The sequence below is a fragment of the Aristolochia californica genome, unplaced genomic scaffold (assembly GCF_029961685.1).
Source record: "Aristolochia californica isolate CCGP_79_NKW_82.1479 unplaced genomic scaffold, dmAriCali1.0.hap1 SCAF_10, whole genome shotgun sequence".
Classification (NCBI taxonomy): domain Eukaryota; kingdom Viridiplantae; phylum Streptophyta; class Magnoliopsida; order Piperales; family Aristolochiaceae; genus Aristolochia; species Aristolochia californica.
Genome location: NW_027181771.1, coordinates 2,133,708 through 2,156,995, shown reverse-complemented (window position 1 = coordinate 2,156,995; position 23,288 = coordinate 2,133,708). Strand labels below are relative to the sequence as shown.

The following is a 23,288-nucleotide window of genomic DNA, read 5'->3' as shown; positions in this document are numbered from 1 at the left end:
AATAACAACTGAAAAATGGCACAATTAGCTAACACGGAACCAGACACAACAATTAACAACACCTTCGTTCTTAAAGCATTCCTACAAAACAATCTAATCTACTATTCAAGTGCAAACTCTTCTCTATCAACCGTATAGACCTTCTATGGATTATCCGTCGAGCTTTTGACAAGGTTATAGACATTCTTCCCATGGAGATTGTGCTGCAAGCTTCTCCATAATGGTTTTATGGCTTCCATTAGTTCCCGGCGAAGTAGAGGGTAGCCCTGTTTATGAAATCAAACGCATCTGTAAATCACGAAGCTTAACGCAATTCAATCAACTGTAAACAAAACTATTACCTTGGTGACCTTCCATGCTGTCTGGATTATGTAGTTTCCATACTGATCAAGAGCTATTTCTGATAATGTGCGGCAATGCAGAAGACTTGATACCACCGCCTCCATCATACGAGATTTCATAAGCATTTCCACAACATGGCTACCGGATTTCTGCGTGCTAAGCCGATCGTAGTGATCCTTAAGTTTGTCACAGATAATGGTAAGGATTTCTGGGATATCAAGTTCAATCACGTATTGCACCAGGTAATTTCTGCAGGAAAGTTGCAGTTAAGCAAAGCAAAACGGAGACTATCGTGAACAGGAGCAAAAAAAAAGCTGATGAGGTTGGAGATAAATTCTTACCCATAAGGATCTTGAGAGAGACAGAAGGAGTTCATTGCAATTTTTAGCAGTAGAGGCTCTCTATGAGGCCATCTTGAGTGATTCACACATTCTATCAGACATATGCAGCCTTTCTCTCGTCTTCCCAATTCATCACAGAAATTTATTGCAGTCGAATAGATGAACTGTAATGGCGATCAAATCAGAGAGTTTAGTTGTTGCTGAGAAATACAAACTGTGAAAAGTTGAAGGTTTAGATGTAATCACTTACTTCATTCTGGTGATACTCAAGGTGCTTCAGACAATGTTGAATCACTCGGAAACCCACTGGATGTGTGATCACGAATAGAAGATGAGTAGAGAGAGAAGATATTACAATTTGAAGCAGCCTCTTCTCTTTCTTGAGTCTTGTTATGAGCCTCTGAACTGATCGGGAGCTGATCAAGCAAAATTACAGAAACATGAGTTCCAAATTTTCGAAAGAAAACAGAAACCAGAGATTTAAAAAAAAATAAAAAAATCAGTACCCATATTCACTGATTGACAATGCAATTAGTGGAAGACTCTGTGATGCAACTTCTCGAACAATTTTTCTCAACTGTTCGAAGTTGCACACTTGCAAGAGCTTCTGAAACAAGAAATTGCCAAATTGGTCTTTCATAATCTTATCAAAGGACCCTTTGAGGCCGATGAATACTCTTTGTACAGCTCTTGCATCACTTATGCAGAGAATTTTTTGCAAACACCGGGAGCCTTGTTGATCCAAAGCCACTGAAAGCATGTCAGTGGCCTCAAGTTGATCGAGAATGCTATTGTCTGTGCTCCCCCGGTCCTGAAGCGGTGTTAAACCAGCCATTGATATTCCATCAGATACATGGTTTTGGAGAGAGTGATCATTAGAAGCTGTATGAACTGGATTTCCTACTAATGAAGAAGGAGAACTCCCGCCGTAGCTTTCTCTGTAAGGGCCTAGAACAGAGCTTCCCAGAAAATTTTCCGGGCAATGGTTTTCAGGAAGTTGAAAACCACTTGATCGGTGGGTGTCGTTGATGAGAGAGCCAAAACTAGAACTCGAGGATGAACTTGGATAAAGGCCACGAGAGAAATCTAGTTGCCGTGGGTACAGGGGCAACGTTCGAGTAGAACACAGCAGGCAAGAAGAAAAATTATTCATGCCACAACTTCCAGAGCTGCTTTGATCATACAATCCTGGTAATTCCAACCCATGATGCTGAAAACCAGTTGATCGGTAGGTGTTGCTGATACGAGAGCCAAAACCAGAAGTCGAGGATGAACTTGGATTAAGGCTAGGGGAGAAACCCAAGTTCCGTGGGTACAAGGGCAATGTTCGAGTAGAACACTGCGGGCGAGAAAAATTATTCAGGCCACAACTTCCACTGCAGCGTAGATCATGCAATCCCGGTAATTCTAACCCATATTCTCTCGCAGAACTGCCATTAAGAACATAATTCAAATTTCCGAGGTTGCCAGGTAGAGAGGTACCCAAATCGTTCAAACCCAAATTCCGCAGAGGATTCAGCAAACTGTCTGCAGAAGAAGGGAACATTGGTTCACCCAAAATCGTGGAAGGAGTTGGTACGCTAGAGAATGAAGTATACGAAGCTCCAGCCATGAAGGACACAGACGACTCTACACCAAGCTTTGCTGCAGATTAAATAACAAAGAATGAAGCAATAAAGAGGAAGATGATTGTATTACAAGCCTTGCCGCAGATTAACTAATGAAGAATTTCACTTTTTTCCAAAGCAGAGGAGGAAGAAAGAGGACGATGAACTACTCTCTCGGATGGAATCGTTCAAGCAGGGAAAGGCTGTTTTATAGCAGAGAGGAAGAATGCTGTTAACACGGAAGTTGTATTCTTATCCTCTTTCTATTTAGATTGAAATACATAGAATTGGAATACGTAATGGCGCGAAATTCTCTCATAATCCAAGTTGAAGTTTCCTATTTGGCAACAAATAACTTTAACCCAGAATAGGAAAGTGATTGAAAATATAACTTTAACCCCGAACAGGAAAGTGATCGAAAATATTCTTCCATAATATCTTTTTGAGATAGAAGTAGGATCCTATTAGGAAACAAACCCTTTTTAGTGCTCTCGAAGTTGAAACCGATCTTGATTTTTAACCTGTTAGAGTCATTCAATAACTAATGTTAGAAATCGAGTCAAACTCAAATTCTTAAATCTTTCTACTTCGTTGGTGGGATCTCAGCTTCTTCAATTTGGTTTTGAATACAGAGAGTTTTGTATATTATCAGGTTTTTAATATATTATTTAAAATTTAAATTTTTTATAATATATTATTGAAATATTTATGTAAATTAAATAATATAATTATAATTTTTAAATGAGTTACTTGATTAGATAAAGTGAAATATATTTAATAATTTAACTTATTAATTTAATAAATAGAATATAATTAACTTATTTTAAATTTCATACTGTTGTTTATTCTTTAGTAAATAAGTTAGTAATATTTCAACTTAAATTAGTAAATTCATGAAAAATATTTTTAAAAAATAAAAATACTTATCATAATTTGACCAAATGTAGAGAATTTTATTCATCCAAACTGTCCTATCAATTCAAAATATTCAAACCTCCCTCCCTCATAGATCATCTTTATTGAACTAGAAAAATAAAAAAATCTGTTCATTGCCGTTTGGACCATTTGATCAAAAGAAGGTACCATCTTCTCCATTTTAAAAACCCTACCTGCCAAAGTTAGCCTCCTTCATTGCCACTGACTGCTAGACCTGATTTCCTACAAACCAGAAATTGATGATAGAACACCACTAACAGAATCCTCTTCCTCTGATGAACATTTTCCAACCAGTTAAGGTTCAGTTTTTGTACAACATTTAGTTTGTTTTCTATTTTTCTTTTTACAGCTTTACTGCAATTTCTCTATGTTAACACTCCTTTTCAGACACTTTCTTCCAAGCCAACCATGCCCCTGCGCGGTTCCCTTCCTACATTAAATTCCATTGAGTCACTGCATTAAAAGGTAGATTTAGGCACATGAACACAGACTCGGACACAATTTTGACATAGTATAGTTCTCGGAGGTGTAAAGAGCAGACAAACAGTCTTGCCTATTACCACCATTTGTTGTTTGTAAGATGCTCACATTAAAATCCGACTTAACTTCCTCACAGTCACTCCCTGGCATCAATCAACCAAGAAACTAGGTGTTGGAGAAAAAAAGTAGAATTCATTGCCTTCAATCCATCTGAATATTCCTCTTTCATTGATAAGTTACTATAAGCTTATCTCTAAATAGTACAAAAGATGAAGAATAATGAAACAGTTTAGTCTCTCCTATCCATATTCTTTTTTTTTTTTTTTTGTTGAGCAACTCCTATCTAAATTCTTTTGGCAGGCGATATCCAGTCATAACTATTTTATCAGCAAACATTTTTCCTGTCTTGGGCATGACATGCCAATGAAGGGTCAGATTAAATTCCTTCCCTCGCAGATTGCTTCCCTACAGGAAAGAAATAAAAACACAGTTACTAGGATTGGAACAAATATGCAGGATGGCAAAATGCTCATAGATATCCTTCTCAGTATACAGGTTTTGTTTAAATACAATGTAGAACTCCTATTTTACTTAAAACCTCAGCAAGCTTGTAAAAGATGCCAAGTCCGAGGGGGATGGCCGTGGTGAGAAAAAAGGGGAGGCAAGAGGTGGACATCCCCCTTCATTTTCCATCTCTGTTGGGGGAATGTCCATCCCATGAGGTGGTGTTGCAAAACCTGTCTGCACTTTAGAACCCAGATGTTGTTTTTTGCCAGACCCCATCACTGTCCCACAGGATGAGGGAGCACTCCTATCCTCTCATTATGGGAGGAAAGGCCTGGCTGATTCCCTGTTTTATCCCACCCCACTCGAACCCTATTAGCAGGTCTATACCGTCACTCATGGGGCTGAAGCTGCTCTAGTCGTTAGGGTGGTAAAATAAACTGGAGATGTAAAGAGTTTGTTGGACTGTTTTGGCGATACGTGAACACAATGATGTTGAAAACTTACCTGTAGGCACTTCAGAAATCGTCTTCATCTATTACTTGAAATGTAATTGACCGAACCAAAAGGACAGTTGCTCACCTGATCAATACAACGGTACTTGTTTGGGATCTGAATCCAAAACTTCGCATTTTCTTTTGCTGGTATAATACCATCCCAGAGTGAAACCTGTACAAAACACTCAATTAAAAGTCAAATACAAGAATTAATGTAACTACTGGGTATGAATATTAAAGGTAATTATTTTTAAATAAAAAATAAAAGAAATTAATCATGTAGTACACATATCAAAATCAAGATATAAGAATGAAATTACAAACTCTGAAATTGTTAAATTAGTCATATGTCTGGATAGGCTGGATTTCTTTTGTTTTTTTGTCACGGGGAACAAATCTAATATGGTACTGTGAATCCACTATCATTTGACAGATATAAATGACGAATAGAAGAGAGCCCAATACACTGACCCCTTCTTGTACCTCAGAGAAGGATAAAGTTGATTTTATGTTTAAATAGTGATTTGATATTTGTTTAAAAAAATATTTAAAAAAAGAGAAGCTGTTGCCTCTTATTGACTTCTCACTCTTCTCCACTCCTCCCTCTTCTCACCTGGAGAGGAAAGAAGGTTGAGATGACATGGGAACTGTCTCTTTCCATGTGCACAAAAGCAAGGAACAGCTTCACTATTGGTTTTGATAATAGGAAAAAACATATAGTAACGGTATGCATCGGATCTTGAGAAATAAAAAAGCAACAAATTAATTTCACTCTAACACGTACATACATATATGATATTGTATTAAATAGAATAAAATGAACAACCTATCTGTAAAAATTTCATTTACTAATAAAAAGCTATTCAACATTTAAAAACAAAAAGAAAAACTTTATGTACCAGTTGAACAGTGAGAACTTCTCTGGGGAGAAATGGGGGTTGAAGAAACCTCACAAAATATAAAGCAATGGGGGAGACATAATTTACAAGGTCACACTTAAAATCAAATATGAACTGGTTTTGCAAGAAAAGACTAGCAAATTAACAGGCCAAAGTGAAGGGAACAAAAACAAAACATAGGATCCAGAACACCTGGAAAACATCTAAATCTACTTAACCAATGCTCCAATAAACAAGCAGCGACAGAATTAATATAACCAGTCTCTTCTACTATTTCCCCCAAGATTGTGGATGTTAGAAGAGTTCATTTTTACTTTTACTTTTGAACTCGTAACATCGATGTTTTATAGATACAAACTAACCCAGATAAAGAAACAAAAGTAGTAGTCTGGCAAAAGATAAAGTTGTCATAAAACTCTACCTGATTTAAAGAATTTTCTGGGGTCTCATACTCAGCTGCCAGAAAAACAAAAACCTGTACAAATAGAATAGATTAAAAACCTATTGTAGTAATGACTGAATGAAAGAAACAGCACAAATTGCTACCATACAAAAAGAGCAGCAGTATTTAACCCAAAAGTGTTTTTCCTTGGGAAGAAAAACCAAGCAACCAAAAAGTATTATAAATAATCAAAGTCGAATTCAAAGAGTTGCAAATGTCACAGTACATATACAGCATACAGCTATAGCATAGAGGATCATTTGTAAATTGCAAGTTTGAAAAGTTAAACATACGTTGATCAAAGTTTGAAAATTCCATTCTACATGCACAACAAGTGGCCCGGAGTCCATTAGTGGAATATGCCAAGTAGTCCATGTCATTTTTCAACACTCATCAGAAATTGAGGTCCAAATTTTCAAAATTTAAGGAACAAGTACTATATGGAGAGACATTGCTAATTCAGATTTACATATGACAAAGAATGGATAAAACTGGTACAACACAAGATGAATGACTTGACTCTAAAATTGACAATCAACAGTAAGACACTTTATAAACAAGGATTTTCTAATCCAAACACAGAATAACAACAATATCTTGCTCTTGTGGAATGAGGTAAATATTGAAATTGAATAGGTTATCCCTCAAAGAGAAAAACGACCACAAGTACCTATAGAACAATTTAGGCATATAAATGAGTGAAAACAAGGACCATTGACAGCAGTAAGAAAATATGTTCATGAAGTAAACCTGTTTTGTATTCCATGTAAACAGAGACTGCAGATCTGCCGATATATTCAATGTCAAGCTGACCTGCAACAAGCCAGAATAAGTATCCTTGCATCTAAAAGGACTTCAAAACTGAAGTAATACATAGACTTTCAAAAAATTCTACACAGATAAATGCTAAAACCATATGCATGACAAATTAAGAAACAGAAGAAAAAATATTTGGTCCATTAATTGATAAAAACGACATAACAAGGATATTTGGCAAATTTGTCACGCCAATGGTTTTCATCATCTTCTAATTTTCCTTGTTTATTACTCTATTATAAATCATTGCTTGATCTTTTGCTGTTGATGCCATGTAATTTGTTCCAAGACAGCTGTGCAGTGCCTCCATGTTAGTTTGTATTAAAAAGTAGTGCAACTGAATTTTTTTTTTTTACTCTGATCCAACCATTCTTGTCAGTCGTAATATTCATTTTCACTGAACTCGATTAACAATAGCATGAATTCGTAACAACCATTTGAATATTTTGTCAACATGATTAATTTTCCTTTTAAAATAAAACATGAAGACCTTTTCCATGTTTCAGATCAATGGATGGGCACTCTAGTGTTTAAGGTGTTTTGAGTAAAAATGAGAAAATGTTTAGCAAGTATTCAGTTCAGATGGTCTCACTTAAACTAGTTGAGCTCCAGCAGACCATTAAAATAAGCCAAGAAATAAGATATTTGCAAGATATACACATGTTAAGAATCATTAACTGTTTTATGCAGTTGTAGTTCCATAAGTGCAAGGCACAGCTTTAAAGGAAGGGACAGATGACGACAATCATTAACTGTTTTATGCAGTTGTAGTTCCATAAGTGCAAGGCACAGCTTTAAAGGAAGGGACAGATGACGACGAGGTGGTTTATTACGCTAATGTCTTAATTCACTAAACTTCCTCAGATTAAAGAGAAGAAAGCTAACAAGAAAAAGTTCAGATCTGTCATATTATGAACATCATAACAATGAGTATACACAATGAGTAATAAATCACAAACTGCATATATTATGAACAGAGGAAAAAAGTCATAGAAAAGGAAATTCGTATCACCAAGAAGCATAGAAGATCACCTCGTCATTTCCATTTGCTTGCTTTTTAAACCAGTTTACATTCAGCACCTGTATCAATATCACATCAAACAGATTAGAGAAACATCTAGTGAGCCAACAAAAATTGAATTGAAGGGAGACATAAATGTCCAGGCCAGAAAATCAGATTTAGGTTAGATCTTGAGGGCATTAAAAGGCATTGAAGAAGAAACCTAAGCAGCGGTATCAAGACATAAAAAAAAACAGGACAGACAAATTTTAACAGTCTCATCTAAAAAAATTTGTCCAGTGGCCCATAATTCTTTAAGAAACTATCAATTTTTTTATAAGAAAGGATACGTTAAGATCACTCCGAAAAAGGATTTATCGGCAATAGGTAATCTGAATATAAGGTCAAAGGAAGAGAGACAGATGGACAAGAATATCGTGTGGTCGTGAAAGAGAAGAAAAGTACCTCAACTTGTGCAGTTGGAGAAGGAACATTGAGGTTGTCAGAAAGAGACGCCATGGCACAGATCACACCGAGTATCATCAAAGCAAAAGTTATCAGAGCATTAGCTCTGTATGCAAAGGAATGCATCTCTCCGTCCTTCTCCCTCCCTCTCACAAGTTACTCCTCCAATGGTTTCTACAAGAAATATAATGAACTGAATATTCAAATGCATACAACGATTATCTTGACTTTTCACATGAATTTCATATATAACTATAAAAAAACAGAAGAAACAGCAATTCTACTTGTTATAGAAAAGATAAAACTAAATAATGTGATTCAAAGCCAGGTGTTATAGGAAAAAACGCATCCCAACTAAGACAAAAACAAGTAAACTGGTAACATCAAATCACAAACATTATCTGTGGTGATCTGTTGACCAGACTAATACTGAGAGTATCATGTACAACTAGAAGCTAAAAAAGAATCAAGCCAAGAACAATCAATAACATAAGCACTGGCAGCACACGCCACACTGGCACTGATTGAAATGAAACAATAAGGAAACAGCCCATTTCAAAATTGATTGAAATGCCTTTTTGTATAAGAATTCTACAATCTGAATTGTAACTCCTGACTGAAAATCAGCAAGCAGACTTCTAATCCCAGGTGATGCAATTTGTCCAACTGAATTCTGAACTGCATTTGTTGCATTGTAAAATCCTGCAGTAAGGATTTTGATTTGCATTTCAGACATGTATCAGATTCATCAAACTGTACTCCAGTGTGCAGTTTCTACTTTCCAAGCCAACCACTTTAAATTCTAACCTGCATTTCATACTTTTAAATAAGAGTTCAGCAATCAGAATTCTAAACTTCATTATAAAATTCAAATTAGAATTCAGCAAGCTGATTACTAATTTCAGTTTATTTCTAACTAGAAAAAATAAAAAATAAAAAAAGGAAAAAACTTCTTCTGCTGAATTTTAAAATTTAAACACTAACGTAGATTTTAGATTCCTAATAGAAACTCGTCGTGTTTAAGTAAAGAAATCAGCATTTCAGAACAGTAAGAATCTGAACTCTGAAACAAGAAATATATTACAACAACAAAATCTAGTACAGCAACCAAATTTCATCAACTTGTACTCTTATCTAAACGAGCAGCAGAATTCAGACATCGAATCCATAAAAGTCAGATCTACATTTTTTAAATTTTTTTTAAAATTTCATAACCAAGCCTGAGTTTAAAGCTGTTCCGCAACACCAGATTCAGTGGGAATTGTGTCGCAATATGAGTCTCAGAGGGGGGACGTGTGAAGGCCTTTAACCTCCCACAGCCCCGGGAGAACCTTCCCTCGGTCCTCCCCCTCTCTTTCTGTAAGACGGAAAGGAAGACCAGAGGGCCAAAGGGAAGGGCATCCCCCGGTTCATCCTCATTTATGAACAAAGAAAAAAACGGAATTTCCCCTTCTCCAGTCCCTTCATCATTTTCGAGCAGAAGGGGAACACCAAAAAATAAAAAAGAGACAAAAGGAGGGAGAAGGGAGGGAAACAGTGGTTACCAGGAGAAGAAGCGGCTGTATACGAGAGGATTTTGGAGGAAGAGAGCTGAGCGACAGGTCCTAGGGCACGTCGATGCGACAAGCCCGATGGCTTAACAAGTAAACAACTAACGAGTCAATGAGGGAGAAACCGTGCGAGAGAATAATTAATTAATTATATTATACAGTTATGCTTATAAAATTTAAATTTAAAGTATTAAATGCATCACAAATATAAAAATTAATAATTTAAATATCTTTTGATTGGTTTGGATAAAGGGTTGAAATTTTAAAAAAATTAAAAAAAAAGATTTTTTGATATGTCAATTTTAAGGGAAATTTTAACTATAAATTAATTAGATAGAGTATGTCCAGATTAGATCATCACATTACAATCTAAAGGAGAATTAAACATTTATAATTATTTTATCTTAATAAAATGGAAAGAAAACTCAAGGCATGGTTGGTGTTCTTTGCAGGAAATATATATTTCATCTAACAAAAATAAAAAATATATTAAAAATCAGTTTATATAAAAAAAATTAATGTATTACTAGGAAATTATTCCAAAATTTAATATTTTCTTAATAGATATCACCTATATTTTTTAAGGAAATAATAAAAGTTATTAGTGTATTGATGAAAGATGTCGTGTCATTCAACTCAACAAGTGCTTATGTGTTATGATGACCTGGTGACACGTAATTAGTCAAAACATGTGTTACTTTTTACTTTATTGTCAGAAGTTAGGTGGTTTCGTCTACCATTGATGGGTTAAGTACTCGGCTTTTCGTACTTAATATACGGGTCTTTTGGGTTGTATTGGCTACGTTTGACATGGTATCAGAGTTGGGCACCACGTTTCACGTTCGAATCCCGGGTGAAACGCTGGAGAACGGGAACAGTGGGTATCAGAGCTAGGTGGTTCCGGCTACCACTGATGGGTTAGATACTTGGATTTCCGCACTTAACAGATCGGTCTTTTGGGTTGTATTGGCTAGGCGTTTGATATTTATACATATGTAGTTGACTAGTCAAAGTTGGGTATTTTTCTAAATAAGTTCAAAAGTTCATCATTTGTATAATTATGTTTAAAAAGTCGGGTAAAAACCTAAAAGTCTCTTAAATTAACTCAGATTTTGACCAAAGAGAAGAACAGGAACGAGATACTAGAACTCTAGAGACACGGGATGGGTTAGGTACTTGGATTTCCGCACTTAACAGACCGGTCTTTTGGGTTGTATTGGCTAGGCGTTTGACATTTATACATATGTAGTTGACTGGTCAAAGTTGGGTATTTTTCTAAATAAGTTCAAAAGTTCGTCATTTGTATAATTATGTTTAAAAAGTCGGGTAAAAACCTAAAAGTCTCTTAAATTAACTCAGATTTTGACCGAAGAGAAGAACAGGAACGAGATACTAGAGCTCTAGAGACATGGTTGAAAAGTATTTTTTTAACTCTCGAAGGCTCACTTTTTTCTCTTCATTTAATTTGAGTTTCTTTCTTCTCACAGAGCATTTTGAGTTGTAATTCCCTCTATCCCTGCAATAGTTGTTCTACTTGTATCCATCTCGCTAAGATTTGAAGATCTTTTGTACTTCTTCAAAAATAGCACAATAAGAACATAATTCATACCCTTAGACTCTTCTTTCTCAACGTCGATCACTAGGGGTTCTTCTTGGTGATGGTGGTAATCTTCAGAAGAAGGGACAACCAAATAGCAACGATGACAACAGCTCTCGAGGTTAAAGAAGGAAAGGTTGATTGAAAGTCAACCAAGAAGCACGACGACAGTCATGGACAGGATACAGACCTGTGGCTTCGATGGGAAGAAGAGAAAGGGAGGAATGAAGAAGGTTGGATGCGAGCAACAGAAAGCTATGGTTGTCTCCGTCGGAAGCGAGGAAGGACTTTTCGATTTTTATTTTTTTGTCCGAAAACTGTGTTTGGTCTTTTAAGATGACCAACGATCGAGCAAAAATAAAGACAAAGGGTAACTAAGAGTCACATGACATACCTGTGGAAGGTGACGGAGGAAGGGATTCTCGTCGGGCTGGAGGAGGAAAGTAATGGAAGGACCCATAAACATTTCTGAAGCGTTCATCTCTCTCACGAACAATATAACTGTAAGGGTGGCTTTGGTAGTAGAAGTGGATACCAAGACTAAAGAATACAACTTCAATTTCTTTCATATTTTCTCATTCACATCGTCAGCTTAAATAGCCGTTTTACAAACTATACATGGAGAGTTAACTGATTAACGGAAGTCACGTAATTACAGAAATTATAGAATATGTACTAAGAAGGTAAAATTATATTTATTCATAAGGAAAAAAATCTCAACACTCCCCCTCAAGTTGGTGCATAGATATCACTCATGCCCAACTTGTCGAGATAATTGTAAAAAGTTGGTAAGACACTGCCTTGGTCAGCACATCGGCAAGCTGATCTTGAGACCAAACATGAGGGACTTCAATGATTCTTGCTTCTAGCTTTTCCTTAATAAAGTGCATATCAACTTCAATGTGTTTAGTTCTATCATGTTGGGCTGGGTTGTGGGCAATATCACATGCTGCCTTACTATCACCGTATAATTTCAAAGGACTTGTCTGTTCAATGTGTAATTTTTGTATGACATTTTTTATCCATAATAATTCACATATTACCTTGGTCATTCCTCGGTATTCGGCTTTAGCTGACAATCTAGCCACCACCTCTTGTTTCTTACTTCTCCAAGTAACCAAATTTCCACCTACAAATGTGAAGTATCCAGATGTAGATCGTCGAAGGTTCGGGCTCGACTCGATTCAAAGCCACCCTTATGCGCAATTTTAAGTAGAGGTCATGCTTAATTTTATGTAAAATGTATGCATAATTTTATATACAATTTATTTTATATGCATTTTTTGAAAAGTTTTAAATGTATGTCGGAGCTTGAACTCGAGACATGTATTTTTTGAAAAGTTTCAAATGAATGTTGAAGCTCGAGCTCGATAATAATTTTAGGCTCGAAGCTAGGCTCGACTCGAACATAGGCAAGTTTGGGCTCTGCTTGGCTCGATGCCACCCCTACATGCGGCCAATAAAAGTAGGGCACATTCATAGAGTAAAGGAGGGCACGAGACACTTCAAGGAGGTGTCGATTTTTTCTTTCAGCTACACTATTCTGTTGAGGGGTGTAAGCACATGATGTTTGAGGAATAATGCCATTGCTCTTAAAGAAGGTTTGAAACTCCCTTGACATATATTCTTTGGCATTATTGGAGAGAAGTACTTGCCATTTATGACTAAATTAATTTGAGACCATGGCATAAAATGACTTAAAAAATGGAAAGAACTTCAAATTTATCCTCGAGTAAAAATAACCATGTCACTCTAGTGAAATCATCAATGAATGTAATAAAGTACTTAGCTTGAGAAATATTGGAAATATTCAAGGGTCTTCATATATCAGAATGGACTAAGGAAAATAGAGCAACACCTTTAAATTCAGCCCGATGAGAGTAAATGGTTCTTTGGTGTTTGCTCAATTGACACACCATACAATTCAAATTTGAAAGGAATTGTAAAGAATGAAACAAACACTTGAGTGATGATAATGACAAATACCCTAATCTATTGTGCCATTATAGTGCCTCTATATGGGAAATGGAAGCAACAGTAACTTGGTAGAGACCCCCTTTTTCATGGCTTCCACCAATCACCTTTTTGTAATCGAACCACTATGGAAATTGTAGCGAAAATCAGGCAGTAAATGGAATACTTACCAAAAAAGTTAGTCTTGGGCGACAATGAGGCTAGAATAGAAGTTCTATAGAACTTGGGACACCTGCCACTTTGTCATTTTCCACCTCCTCTACTTCCCTATGCTCTCTCGATTCTCGTCTCACAACAACCCCAAAATGCAGAAAGTCAATAAGCATCTCAAACCACGCTTCAATAGAATAAATCCCAACAACTAGCCAACATAGACAATTGGTATTAATGAAGTATTGAGGAGTAATACGCTGAGGCGTCTTTATCTTCCTTCGCCTCATCCCATTGAGTTGTGAACTGAAAATCTATTTAGTTTATTAATTTAGACTAAACAATTTTTTTATTTTATTAATAAAATTTTAAATAAAACCATCTTATAAAATTTAATCTATCAAAGTATTTTTATATAATAAAATATTTTATTTATTTTTTATATAAATTCATGACTTTTAAAATTATATTGAATTACTAATTTAAGATTGATAATTTAGACATTATAAAAGTAAGAATTTGATCAAGTATCTTCACATTATAAAAGTAAACATTATTTATTTTAAGTACTTTATTTTTATAATTAATTAAATTAATATTTTTATTTTACTTTGTAATAATTTCATTAATTTAGACTAAACTAAACTATATTATTTTATTAATAAAAAGTTAAATAAAACCATATTATAAAAGTTAAATCTATCAAAGTTATATAATAAAATACCCTATTCATCTCTTTAGTACTCCTTTCATATCACAATCATGAATCACTTGCCTTCGATTGTTTATCTCAGCTAGATTAGATTTTTTACTATTTGCCAGTCCAATGGACAGGCACCTTTTGTTTGTTTGACTAAAATGGCAAACTCATCTCCATCGCGAAGAGGCCAGGTGGAGCTTCGTTCCCCTAAAGTTCAAACGGCTGTCACCCTTAATGCTTGTATCTTCTTTCAGATTCGTGTATCCCACAAAATTCCAGCTCTCAAAAAAAGTCTTAAAAATATATTGGAATAGATAATTGAGGCAGGTGTTAATCCTTTCCGCGATTTGACGTCCTCGATGCTCGCTGACGTTAATGGTGCGACCCAAATTTTTGTTTTTTCTGCTGTCGGCATTTCAGTCCTTCAACCCAGTCAACACTTCCCCATCTATAAAATCTTCCCATGCAAACACTATAGAAGCACTGCTGCTGCAGCACTACGCACTTGTTCCTGTGGAAGAAGATGGCTGCTGTGGTGGGCAGAATTAAGCTCGGCTCTCAGGGCCTGGAAGTCTCCGCTCAGGGCCTCGGCTGTATGGGCATGTCCGCTTCCTATGGTCCCGCTAAGCCCGAGTCTGATATGATCCAACTCATTCACCATGCCGTCAACAGTGGCGTTACCTTCCTCGACACCGCCGACATCTACGGTCCCTTTACCAACGAGCTGCTTCTAGGCAAGGTATGACGATTCAGCTTTCCGGTATTCCCTTTGTTATTTTCATCATAAAAGGCATAAGAGTTCTGATTTCTGGACTGCAGGGCTTGAAGGGAATAAGGGAGAAAGTCGAATTGGCCACAAAATTTGGGATTAGCGTAGACGACGGGAAATTTGAAATACGCGGGGATCCAGCGTATGTGAGAGCTTGCTTTGAGGCTAGCTTGAAGAGATTTGATGTAGACTGCATCGATCTTTACTACCAGCATCGGGTTGATACCAGGATTCCAATCGAGATTACTGTAAGTTGTTCATTATGTTCTTCACTCTGCGGTAGGTTATATACAGAGATACTCTAAAATCAGTAGTTTCTATTCTCAGGAATTTCAGGCTCTCTATTTCTGTTATTTCTCTTCTTTCTATCTTCTTTCTTACTGTCTTCATGCTCATCTCCTATTGTCTTACTATTGAATCATCTGGAGTCTGTAGCAATTGGCCTCATTTACAAAATAAACTCGAAATTTCTGGGAAAATCTCGCCTATGAAATATGAAAAGGGGTATTCTGATTATGTAATAATTAAGGGGCTTTTCATTAGCCGGATAAGGAACTTTGCTTGAGATGTTTGAATTTCTGGATATATTCATGCCAGATGCATTAGGAGCTCGGTTTGGGTGTTCTCCGGACAAGCTAGATAGAGTCTGTTTGGAACCCCATGGAAAAGAAAAAAAGAAAAAGAAAATGAGAATTTGACCATTATCTAACTCATGTTGAAGTTTACGTAAGGCTCCTGCTATTCATGCTATAATGTTATCAGTTGTTTCTTTCAATTGACATGCTAGTGTTTCATTTGGCCATTCTCTTCCAATGATTAAAGAAGTTTTAAAGACTTACCCAGATTTTCATTGATTATGTACCTCTCTCTTGGATGAAAGATGATTTTCACTTGGAAAAAAAGTAAAGTTTCAAGAAGAGAAAAGGAATCACAAGTTCATGTTACATGGGTGTTGATAATAAAAAGGCGAACACGTTTTCAAGAGAATAAGTGCATGAATCTGCTGATCCTGTCATTTCTTTTTTGTCTGATTTCTTGTTTGTTAAGCCTATCTTTTGAAACCTTGGGAGTTCTATTGAAAGTAAACTTGTTCTATGAGTGAGTTTTATGCAATTTGCCTGTGTTTCTTTCAAAGTTCAGTGACTGGGTGAAGTATATCAAGTCATCCATCTTTTTAAAGTATGATTTTATTAATAAGTGCCATTTTAAGCATGAATAATGCATTATGGTGTGTATCAGCATGAAAAAGTCCATTTGTTTCTGTTGAAGAAGGTCAGTTTAGTAGTACTGATTCTGAAAGTCTGCTAGATGGGTGAACTCAAGAAACTAGTTGAGGAAGGAAAGATAAAATATGTAGGCCTCTCTGAAGCTTCAGCCTCAACTATCAGGAGAGCCCATGCTGTCCATCCAATAACTGCAGTACAGTTAGAATGGTCCTTGTGGACTCGAGATGTAGAGAAAGAAATAGTACCCACTTGCAGGTAAACTTGATCTACCATGACTTCCAATACTTGCACCATTACTTTTGATCGGATCATTCAGATCTTTTTTCTTCTTCTTTCAGGGAACTTGGCATAGGAATAGTTGCATACAGCCCACTTGGAAGGGGCTTTTTCTCATCAGGGTCTAAATTGGTGGATCAGTTTTCTGAAACTGATTTCCGAAAGGTATACAAATTGAATACAATTAGTGGCATGTGCCCGACTTGGTCGGCCTCAACTAAAACTTTGTTGGCGTGCACACATACTTTCACTTTACTTACAAATGTTTTCGACTTATTCAGCATATGCCAAGGTTTCAACCAGAGAATCTGGAGCATAATGCACACATATTCGAGCTTGTCAATGAGATGGCAACAAAGAAGGGGTGCACTCCTTCACAGCTAGCATTGGCCTGGGTTCATAACCAGGGAAACGACGTATGTCCCATTCCAGGGACAACCAAGGTTGAAAATCTAAACCAGAATATTGGAGCTCTTTCTCTGAAGCTCACACCAGAAGAAATGGCTGAACTTGAGTCCTATGCTTTGTCTGTTAAAGGTGAACGTTATTACCTTGCAATGGCTTCTACTAGTTGAAAGAAAGCAGATATGCCAGCTTTGGCTTCATGGAAGTAAACGATCGCCATTTCATTGTGCTAATCTGAACATTATACCTGTTTCCTACAGGTCAGGACCTGTCTTGTTTGGGGTTGTAAATGCTATAGCATGTGTATGAAGATGTTGTTATCCTAGGGCCTCCTAGTATCAAGTTTTCCAATATGAGAATATGTTTCTCTCATATTATGTTACTCATAGAGTTGTTGACTCTATTCAAAGATAAATGTTCTTGTTCACTATAATACAAGGTATTTTTTGCATGTGAAATGTTTGGTCTGGTCACAGTGAGGTAAATAAGTTTTTTCACCAGTATTTGATATTTTCCCACATCAACATCTTCACCATAGCCTACACATAATTTTGTATTAGTATCCATAGAAGTATTGGTTAGTCGACATTCCATCATTCCTGTATACTCATGTAGATCAAGAATATATTTCCTCTAAGATAGGACAATACCATCCTTGGATTGGAAAAATTCAATATCGAGGAAATATATGAGAAGTCTAAGATCTTTTGTTTTGAACTCGCTGCATATTTTCTGTTTGATTTCCCTTATGTTATCTATATCATTACCAGTAAAAACAATGTCGTCCACATATATTGCCGGTAATATGATTCCCTTTGTGGCATTTTTTACAAATATTGAATGATCTATTGAACATCAGTTAAACCCAAACAAAAACATAGCTTGGCTACACTTGTCAAACCAAGCATGAGGAAATTGTTTTAAACCATACAAGGATATTTGCAATTTGTATACTAATTCCCCCTCAACCACAAATCCAAGTGGTTGATGCATATAATTTTCTTCTTTAATATGATTATTGAGGAAAATATTCTTCACATCAACTTGATGTATTAACCAAGAAGAATTAGCAACAAGTGATAACAGAATACATACCAAATTTTACTTGGCCACATGGGAGAAAGTTTCTTCATAGTCAACTCCATAACATTAAGACTATCCCTTCGCTACCAGATGAGTTTTGAGACAAGCCACAAAACCATTTGGATTATGTTTAACAACAAAGACCTATTTACAACCCACAAGTTTCTTACCGGGATTAAGTAAAACCAAAGTCCAAGTCTGATACTCATATAAGACAGTCATTTCCTCTTCCATCGCCGCCTTCCATCCTGGATGTTTCAGGGCCTCCTGATATGACTGAGGAATATATACTGAAGAAATAGGAGCAAGAAAATGGCAACAAGGAGACAAAAATTAGTGAAAAACAATGTTAGATATAGGGTGGGAGGTAGATGACCTAGTACAAGTCCGAGGTTCCTTATGAAGAGGAATGAGCCTAGTATCAAAAAGTAGACTAAAAATAGGAGGAGAAGAAGGAGAACTTACCTTAGAGGGATTCACAGACGTCATAGGTGTAGTATCGACCAATTCTTTAGGGGTTTGTAAAAACGATATCCTTATCAATGGGCTTAATAGGTTTAGAGGCTATGGGGATTGAAGAAAGACTCGGAGGAACATCCTTGGAGGAGTAAAAAGATAAATCTTAAAAAAATGTCGCATCCCTGGATATAAACAATTTGCTAAGAGAGGGGTTATAACAAACGTACCCTTTTTGGGTGCGAGAGTAACCCAAAAAGATACATTTGGTAGCCCATAGATCTAACTTAGTGTTATATGAAGATGTAACATGTACAAAACAAGAACAACCAAAGACACTCAAGGGTAGTGAAAATAGGTTTTCACTACGGAATAATAAGGAATACAGAGATTTATTATTGAGTACAGAGGATGGTAGCCTATTAGTGAAAAAATAAGTTGTGAGAATGGCATTAGGCTAGGGGTGGCATCGAACTGAGCCGGTTTGCCAGCCGCTCGAGCTCGGCTCGATTCGATATTTCTGGATCTCGAACCGAGTTTTAGATCCAGATGAGGCTCGTTTAAGTTAACGACCCAAGCTCGACCGAACCATGATTCTATTCGAAAGCTCGTGAGCCAGCTTGTTAACTTAATGAGGCCCAGGAGGCATGAGTCAGGAGCGGGATGGGATGTCTTTGACACTGATTCACCCCGTCTAGGTAAGTACGTTTTGCCATCCTTCTATCTAGAGTTTTATAAGCTCTCCTCTCATGCGATTATCTTTTTGTTACCTATGTGAGACTAATAAGCCTCTAGTGAAGAGGAGAAGGAAAAAAGAAAAGGAACAGGAAGGGGATAAAGAAAAAATAAGGGAAGAAAAAAGTAAAAAATGGGAGAATAAGGAAAAAAAATGGAAGAGAGGGAAAAAGGAAAATAAAAATAAACAAGAGTTGAAGGACAAAAGGAATAGGAAACAAATAGTAAGAAGAGTAGAAGAGGAGAAAAGAGAAGGAAAAAATAAAAAATTTAAATATATATTTAAAATTTTAAAATGAATTAAAATTATAATTAAAGTAAAAAGAGGAAATAAATATAAACTATTTTTATAAAAATATAAAGAAAAAATAAGGGAAGAAAAAAGGAAAAAATGGGAGAGTAAGGAAAAAAGGAAAATGAAAAAAAGGAGAAGAGGGAAAAAGGAAAAGAAAAATAAATAAGAGTTGAAAGACAAAAGGAAAAGGAAACAAATAGTAGGAAGAGGAGAAGAGTAAAGGAAAAAAATTTAAATTTAAATATATATTTAAAATTTTAAAATGAATTAAAATTATAATTAAAGTGAAACATGAGGAAAATAAATATAAACTATTTTATAAAAAAATAAAGAAAAAAGGAAAAATGGGAGAATAAGGAAAAAAGGAAAATAAAAAAAATGGAGGAGAGGGAAGAAGGAAAAGAAAAATAAATAAGAGTTGTAGGACAAAAGAAAAAGGAAACAACTGAAGGAAAAAATTAAAAAATATATTTAAAATTTAAAAATAAATTAAAAATATAATTAAAGTGAAAATTAGGAAAATAAATATAAACTACTTTATAAAAAAAATATTTTTATACATGAGAATATTTTGTTAATATTTTCTTGTACAATTGAGCCATGTACTTAAATCATTGTACTTAAATCTTGTTCTCAGTTTGAAAGTTTATTTTGTTCATAACTTGTATTTCAAGCCTTTGTGAGGGTCGAAAGGTCGAAACCAGACGAATGTAGGTAAAGGAGATGAACTTAATTCTATTAATTGAGACTCAATTATTAATATGGATTGTCAAGTAAATAAGACTCATCTAGAATACCCTTTCAATTTTATTGACCCATCACAAAGATAAATTTCATGACATACAAAATAATTTGTAGTATTGCTAATAAAATTTTATTAAAAACGAAGTTAGTGGGTTTTTCAAGAAATGTTGAAAATATATTTTTAGTAGAAATATGTTTCCAGGGACTATTAGTGCCTCATGTTTTTTGGAAACATTTTTCTAATTGGAAATTCTTATTAAAAAATCATATAATTTTCTAGGTAAAATTTTCTTGCCAAGATGGGCTAGAAAACTGTATAGAAATTTTTTGAATAAGTATTTGACAATTGATGTTGTAATACTTTTAGCATGAGGCAATTTTCATAGCAATTTTGTGTTTCACATTTTATTTGATTAAAAATGTATTGATAAGTATAGTAATATATTATATTGATTATTATTTTTTATTTATTTCACTAGAAGAGGCAATAAGAGGTCCATTTAACTTACCTAAGAAAATTTTAAAATATTTATTGTAATTTTTTAGTAAATCACTAATAGTAATAGGATTTTATTTAAAGGTTTTTTTTTGGAAATATGTATCCTAGGAAAAAAATTCTAGTTTTCCTAGAATATAAATTTTCTACCAGGGGCACTAAGGAGGTCACAATAAATTTATGGCTAGATTCAGAAATTACAAAATAAACTAGATAACATTTGGGGTAAAAAAGATTAATATTTGTGTGATCTAATCCATCATCAAGATTCAATCCCAAACGTCCCCTATCATTCTTTTTTTTAAAATGTATGCATAATTATATATATATATATATAAAATTTATTTGACATATATTTTATGTAGAGTATTAAATGTAGGTTGAAGCTTGAACTCGGCACGAGCTCTAGCTCGAACTCGGTTAAATTATTAGGCTCAAGCTCGATTACAATTTTAGGTTTGAGGCTATGCTCGACTCGAGCTCGAGTTCAAAATATTTAAATCAAGCTCAGCTCGAACATAGGAAGGTTCGGGCTCGACTTGATTCGAAGCCACCCTTGTGCATAATTTTAAGTAGAGGTTATGCTCAATTTTATGTAGAGGTCATGCCCAATTTTATGTAAAATGTATGCATAATTTTATATACAATTTATTTGACATGCATTTTTTGAAAAGTTTTAAATGTATGTTGAAGCTCGAATTCGAGACATGTATTTTTTGAAAAGTTTTAAATGAATGTTGAAGCTCGAGCTCGAGCTTGATAACAATTTTAGGCTCGAGGTTATGCTCGGCTCGAGCTCGAGTTTGAAATATTTAAATCAAGCTCGACTCGAACATAGGCAGGTTTGGGCTTGGATTGGCTCGATGCCACCCCTACATGCGGCCAATAAAAGTAGGGCACATTCATAGAGTAAAGGAGGGCACAAGACACTTCAAGGAGGTGTCGGTTTTTTCTTTCAGCTACACTATTCTGTTGAGGGGTGTAAGCACACGATGTTTGATGAATAATGTTATTGCCCTTACAGAAGGTTTGAAACTCCCTTGACATATATTCTTTGGCATTATTGGAGAGAAGTACTTGCCATTTATGACTAAATTAATTTGAGACCATGACATAAAAATGACTTAAAAAATGGAAAGAACTTCAAATTTATCCTCAAGTAAAAATAACCATGTCACTTTAGTGAAATCATCAATGAATGTAATAAAGTACTTAACTTGAGAAATATTGGAAATATTCAAGGGTCTTCATATATCATAATGGACTAAGGAAAATGGAGCAACACCTTTAAATTCAGCCCGATGGGAATAAGTGGTTCTTTGGTGTTTGCTCAATTGACACACCACACAATTCAAATTTGAAAGGGATTGTAAAGAATGAAACAAACACTTGAGTGATGATAAAGACAAATACCCTAATCTATTGTGCCATTGTAGTGCCTCTATATGGGAAATAGAAGCAACAGCAACTTGGTAGAGACCCCCATTTTCATGGCTTCCACCAATCACCTGTTTTGTGGCCACTATGGAAATTGTAGGGAAAATCAGGCGGCAAATGGAATACTTACCAAAAAAGTCAGTCTTGGGCGACAATGAGGCTAGAATAGAAGTTTTATAGAACTTGGGATACCTGCCACTTTGTCATTTTCCACCTCCTCTACTTCCCTCTGCTCTCTCAATTCTCCTCTCACAACAACCCCAAAATGCAGAAAGTCAGTAACCATCTCGGACCACGCTTCAATAGACAAAATCCCAACAGCTAGCCAACGTAGACAATTGGTATTAATGAAGTATTGAGGAGTAATACGCTGAGGCGTCTTTATCTTCCTTCGCCTCATCCCATTGAGTTATGAACTGAAAATTTATTTAGTTTATTAATTTAGACTAAACGAAAATTTATTTTATTTTATTAATAAAATTTTAAATAAAACCAACTTATAAAAGTTTAATCTATCAAAATATTTCTATATAATAAAATATTCTATTTATTTTTTATATAAATTTATGACTTTTAAAATTATATTAAATTACTAATTTAAAAGTGATAATTTAGACATTATAAAAGGAAGAATTTGATCAAGTATCTTTACATTATAAAAGTAAATATTTTTTATTTTAAGTAATCTATTTTATAATTAATTAAATTAATATTTTTATTTTACTTTGTATTAATTTCATTAATTTAGACTATACTAAACTATATTATTTTATTAATAAAAAGTTAAATAAAACCATATTATAAAAGTTAAATCTATCAAAGTTATATAATAAAATACCCTATTCATCTCCATTCATTTCACAATCATGAATCACTTTCCTTCGATTGTTTATCTCAGCTAGATTAGATTTTTGACTATTTGCCAGTCCAACGGACAGGCACCTTTTGTTTGTTTGACTAAAATGGCAAACTCATCTCCACCGCGAAGAGGCTAGGTGGAGCTTCGTTCCCCTAAAGTTCAAACGGCTGTAACTCTTATGCTGGTATCTTGTATCAGATTCTTGTA

General features: G+C 35.1%; 2 protein-coding genes across 4 annotated transcripts; one reads left to right on the top strand and one right to left on the bottom strand.

Annotated features, from left to right (window-relative positions):
• Window positions 1-3,878: 3,878 nt before the first annotated feature.
• LOC137967013 (signal peptidase complex subunit 3B-like) lies at window positions 3,879-9,978 on the bottom strand. 2 transcript variants are annotated; one of them, XM_068813479.1, is made up of 8 exons: window positions 9,874-9,967; window positions 8,904-9,031; window positions 8,330-8,503; window positions 7,897-7,944; window positions 6,799-6,861; window positions 6,028-6,081; window positions 4,793-4,879; window positions 3,879-4,171 (listed from the first exon to the last, which is right to left on the bottom strand). In XM_068813479.1, exons 3-8 carry the CDS (start codon window positions 8,453-8,455, stop codon window positions 4,046-4,048), a joined length of 504 nt encoding a protein of 167 aa, XP_068669580.1. In that variant the 5' UTR covers window positions 8,456-8,503; window positions 8,904-9,031; window positions 9,874-9,967; the 3' UTR covers window positions 3,879-4,045. The 2 variants fall into 2 exon arrangements, with proteins under 2 accessions (XP_068669580.1, XP_068669579.1); XM_068813478.1 differs by lacking the exon at window positions 8,904-9,031 and having other exon boundaries at window positions 9,874-9,978.
• A 4,829-nt stretch (window positions 9,979-14,807) lies between these two features.
• On the top strand, window positions 14,808-17,427 carry LOC137967002 (probable aldo-keto reductase 2). Of its 2 annotated transcripts, XM_068813475.1 has the most exons (6): window positions 14,808-15,039; window positions 15,120-15,317; window positions 16,378-16,550; window positions 16,634-16,736; window positions 16,853-17,108; window positions 17,237-17,427. In XM_068813475.1, the coding sequence occupies exons 1-6, from the start codon at window positions 14,824-14,826 to the stop codon at window positions 17,263-17,265; spliced, it is 975 nt and encodes a 324-aa protein (XP_068669576.1). In that variant the 5' UTR covers window positions 14,808-14,823; the 3' UTR covers window positions 17,266-17,427. The 2 variants fall into 2 exon arrangements, with proteins under 2 accessions (XP_068669576.1, XP_068669574.1); XM_068813473.1 differs by having other exon boundaries at window positions 16,853-17,427.
• The last annotated feature ends 5,861 nt before the right edge of the window (window positions 17,428-23,288 follow it).

Bases quoted from the DNA above. Each gene is read 5' to 3' on its own strand.
- LOC137967013 (XM_068813478.1), bottom strand. From the start codon at position 8,455: ATGCATTCCTTTGCATACAGAGCTAATGCTCTGATAACTTTTGCTTTG. The intron at 6,082-6,798 runs GTTTACTTCATG...CTATTTGTACAG, and splicing joins TTACATGGAATACAAAACAG to GTTTTTGTTTTTCTGGCAGC. The intron at 4,172-4,792 runs GTGAGCAACTGT...TCTTTCCTGTAG, and splicing joins AGTACCGTTGTATTGATCAG to GGAAGCAATCTGCGAGGGAA.
- LOC137967002 (XM_068813473.1), top strand. From the start codon at position 14,824: ATGGCTGCTGTGGTGGGCAGAATTAAGCTCGGCTCTCAGGGCCTGGAA. The intron at 15,040-15,119 runs GTATGACGATTC...TCTGGACTGCAG, and splicing joins ACGAGCTGCTTCTAGGCAAG to GGCTTGAAGGGAATAAGGGA. The intron at 16,737-16,852 runs GTATACAAATTG...CGACTTATTCAG, and splicing joins CTGAAACTGATTTCCGAAAG to CATATGCCAAGGTTTCAACC.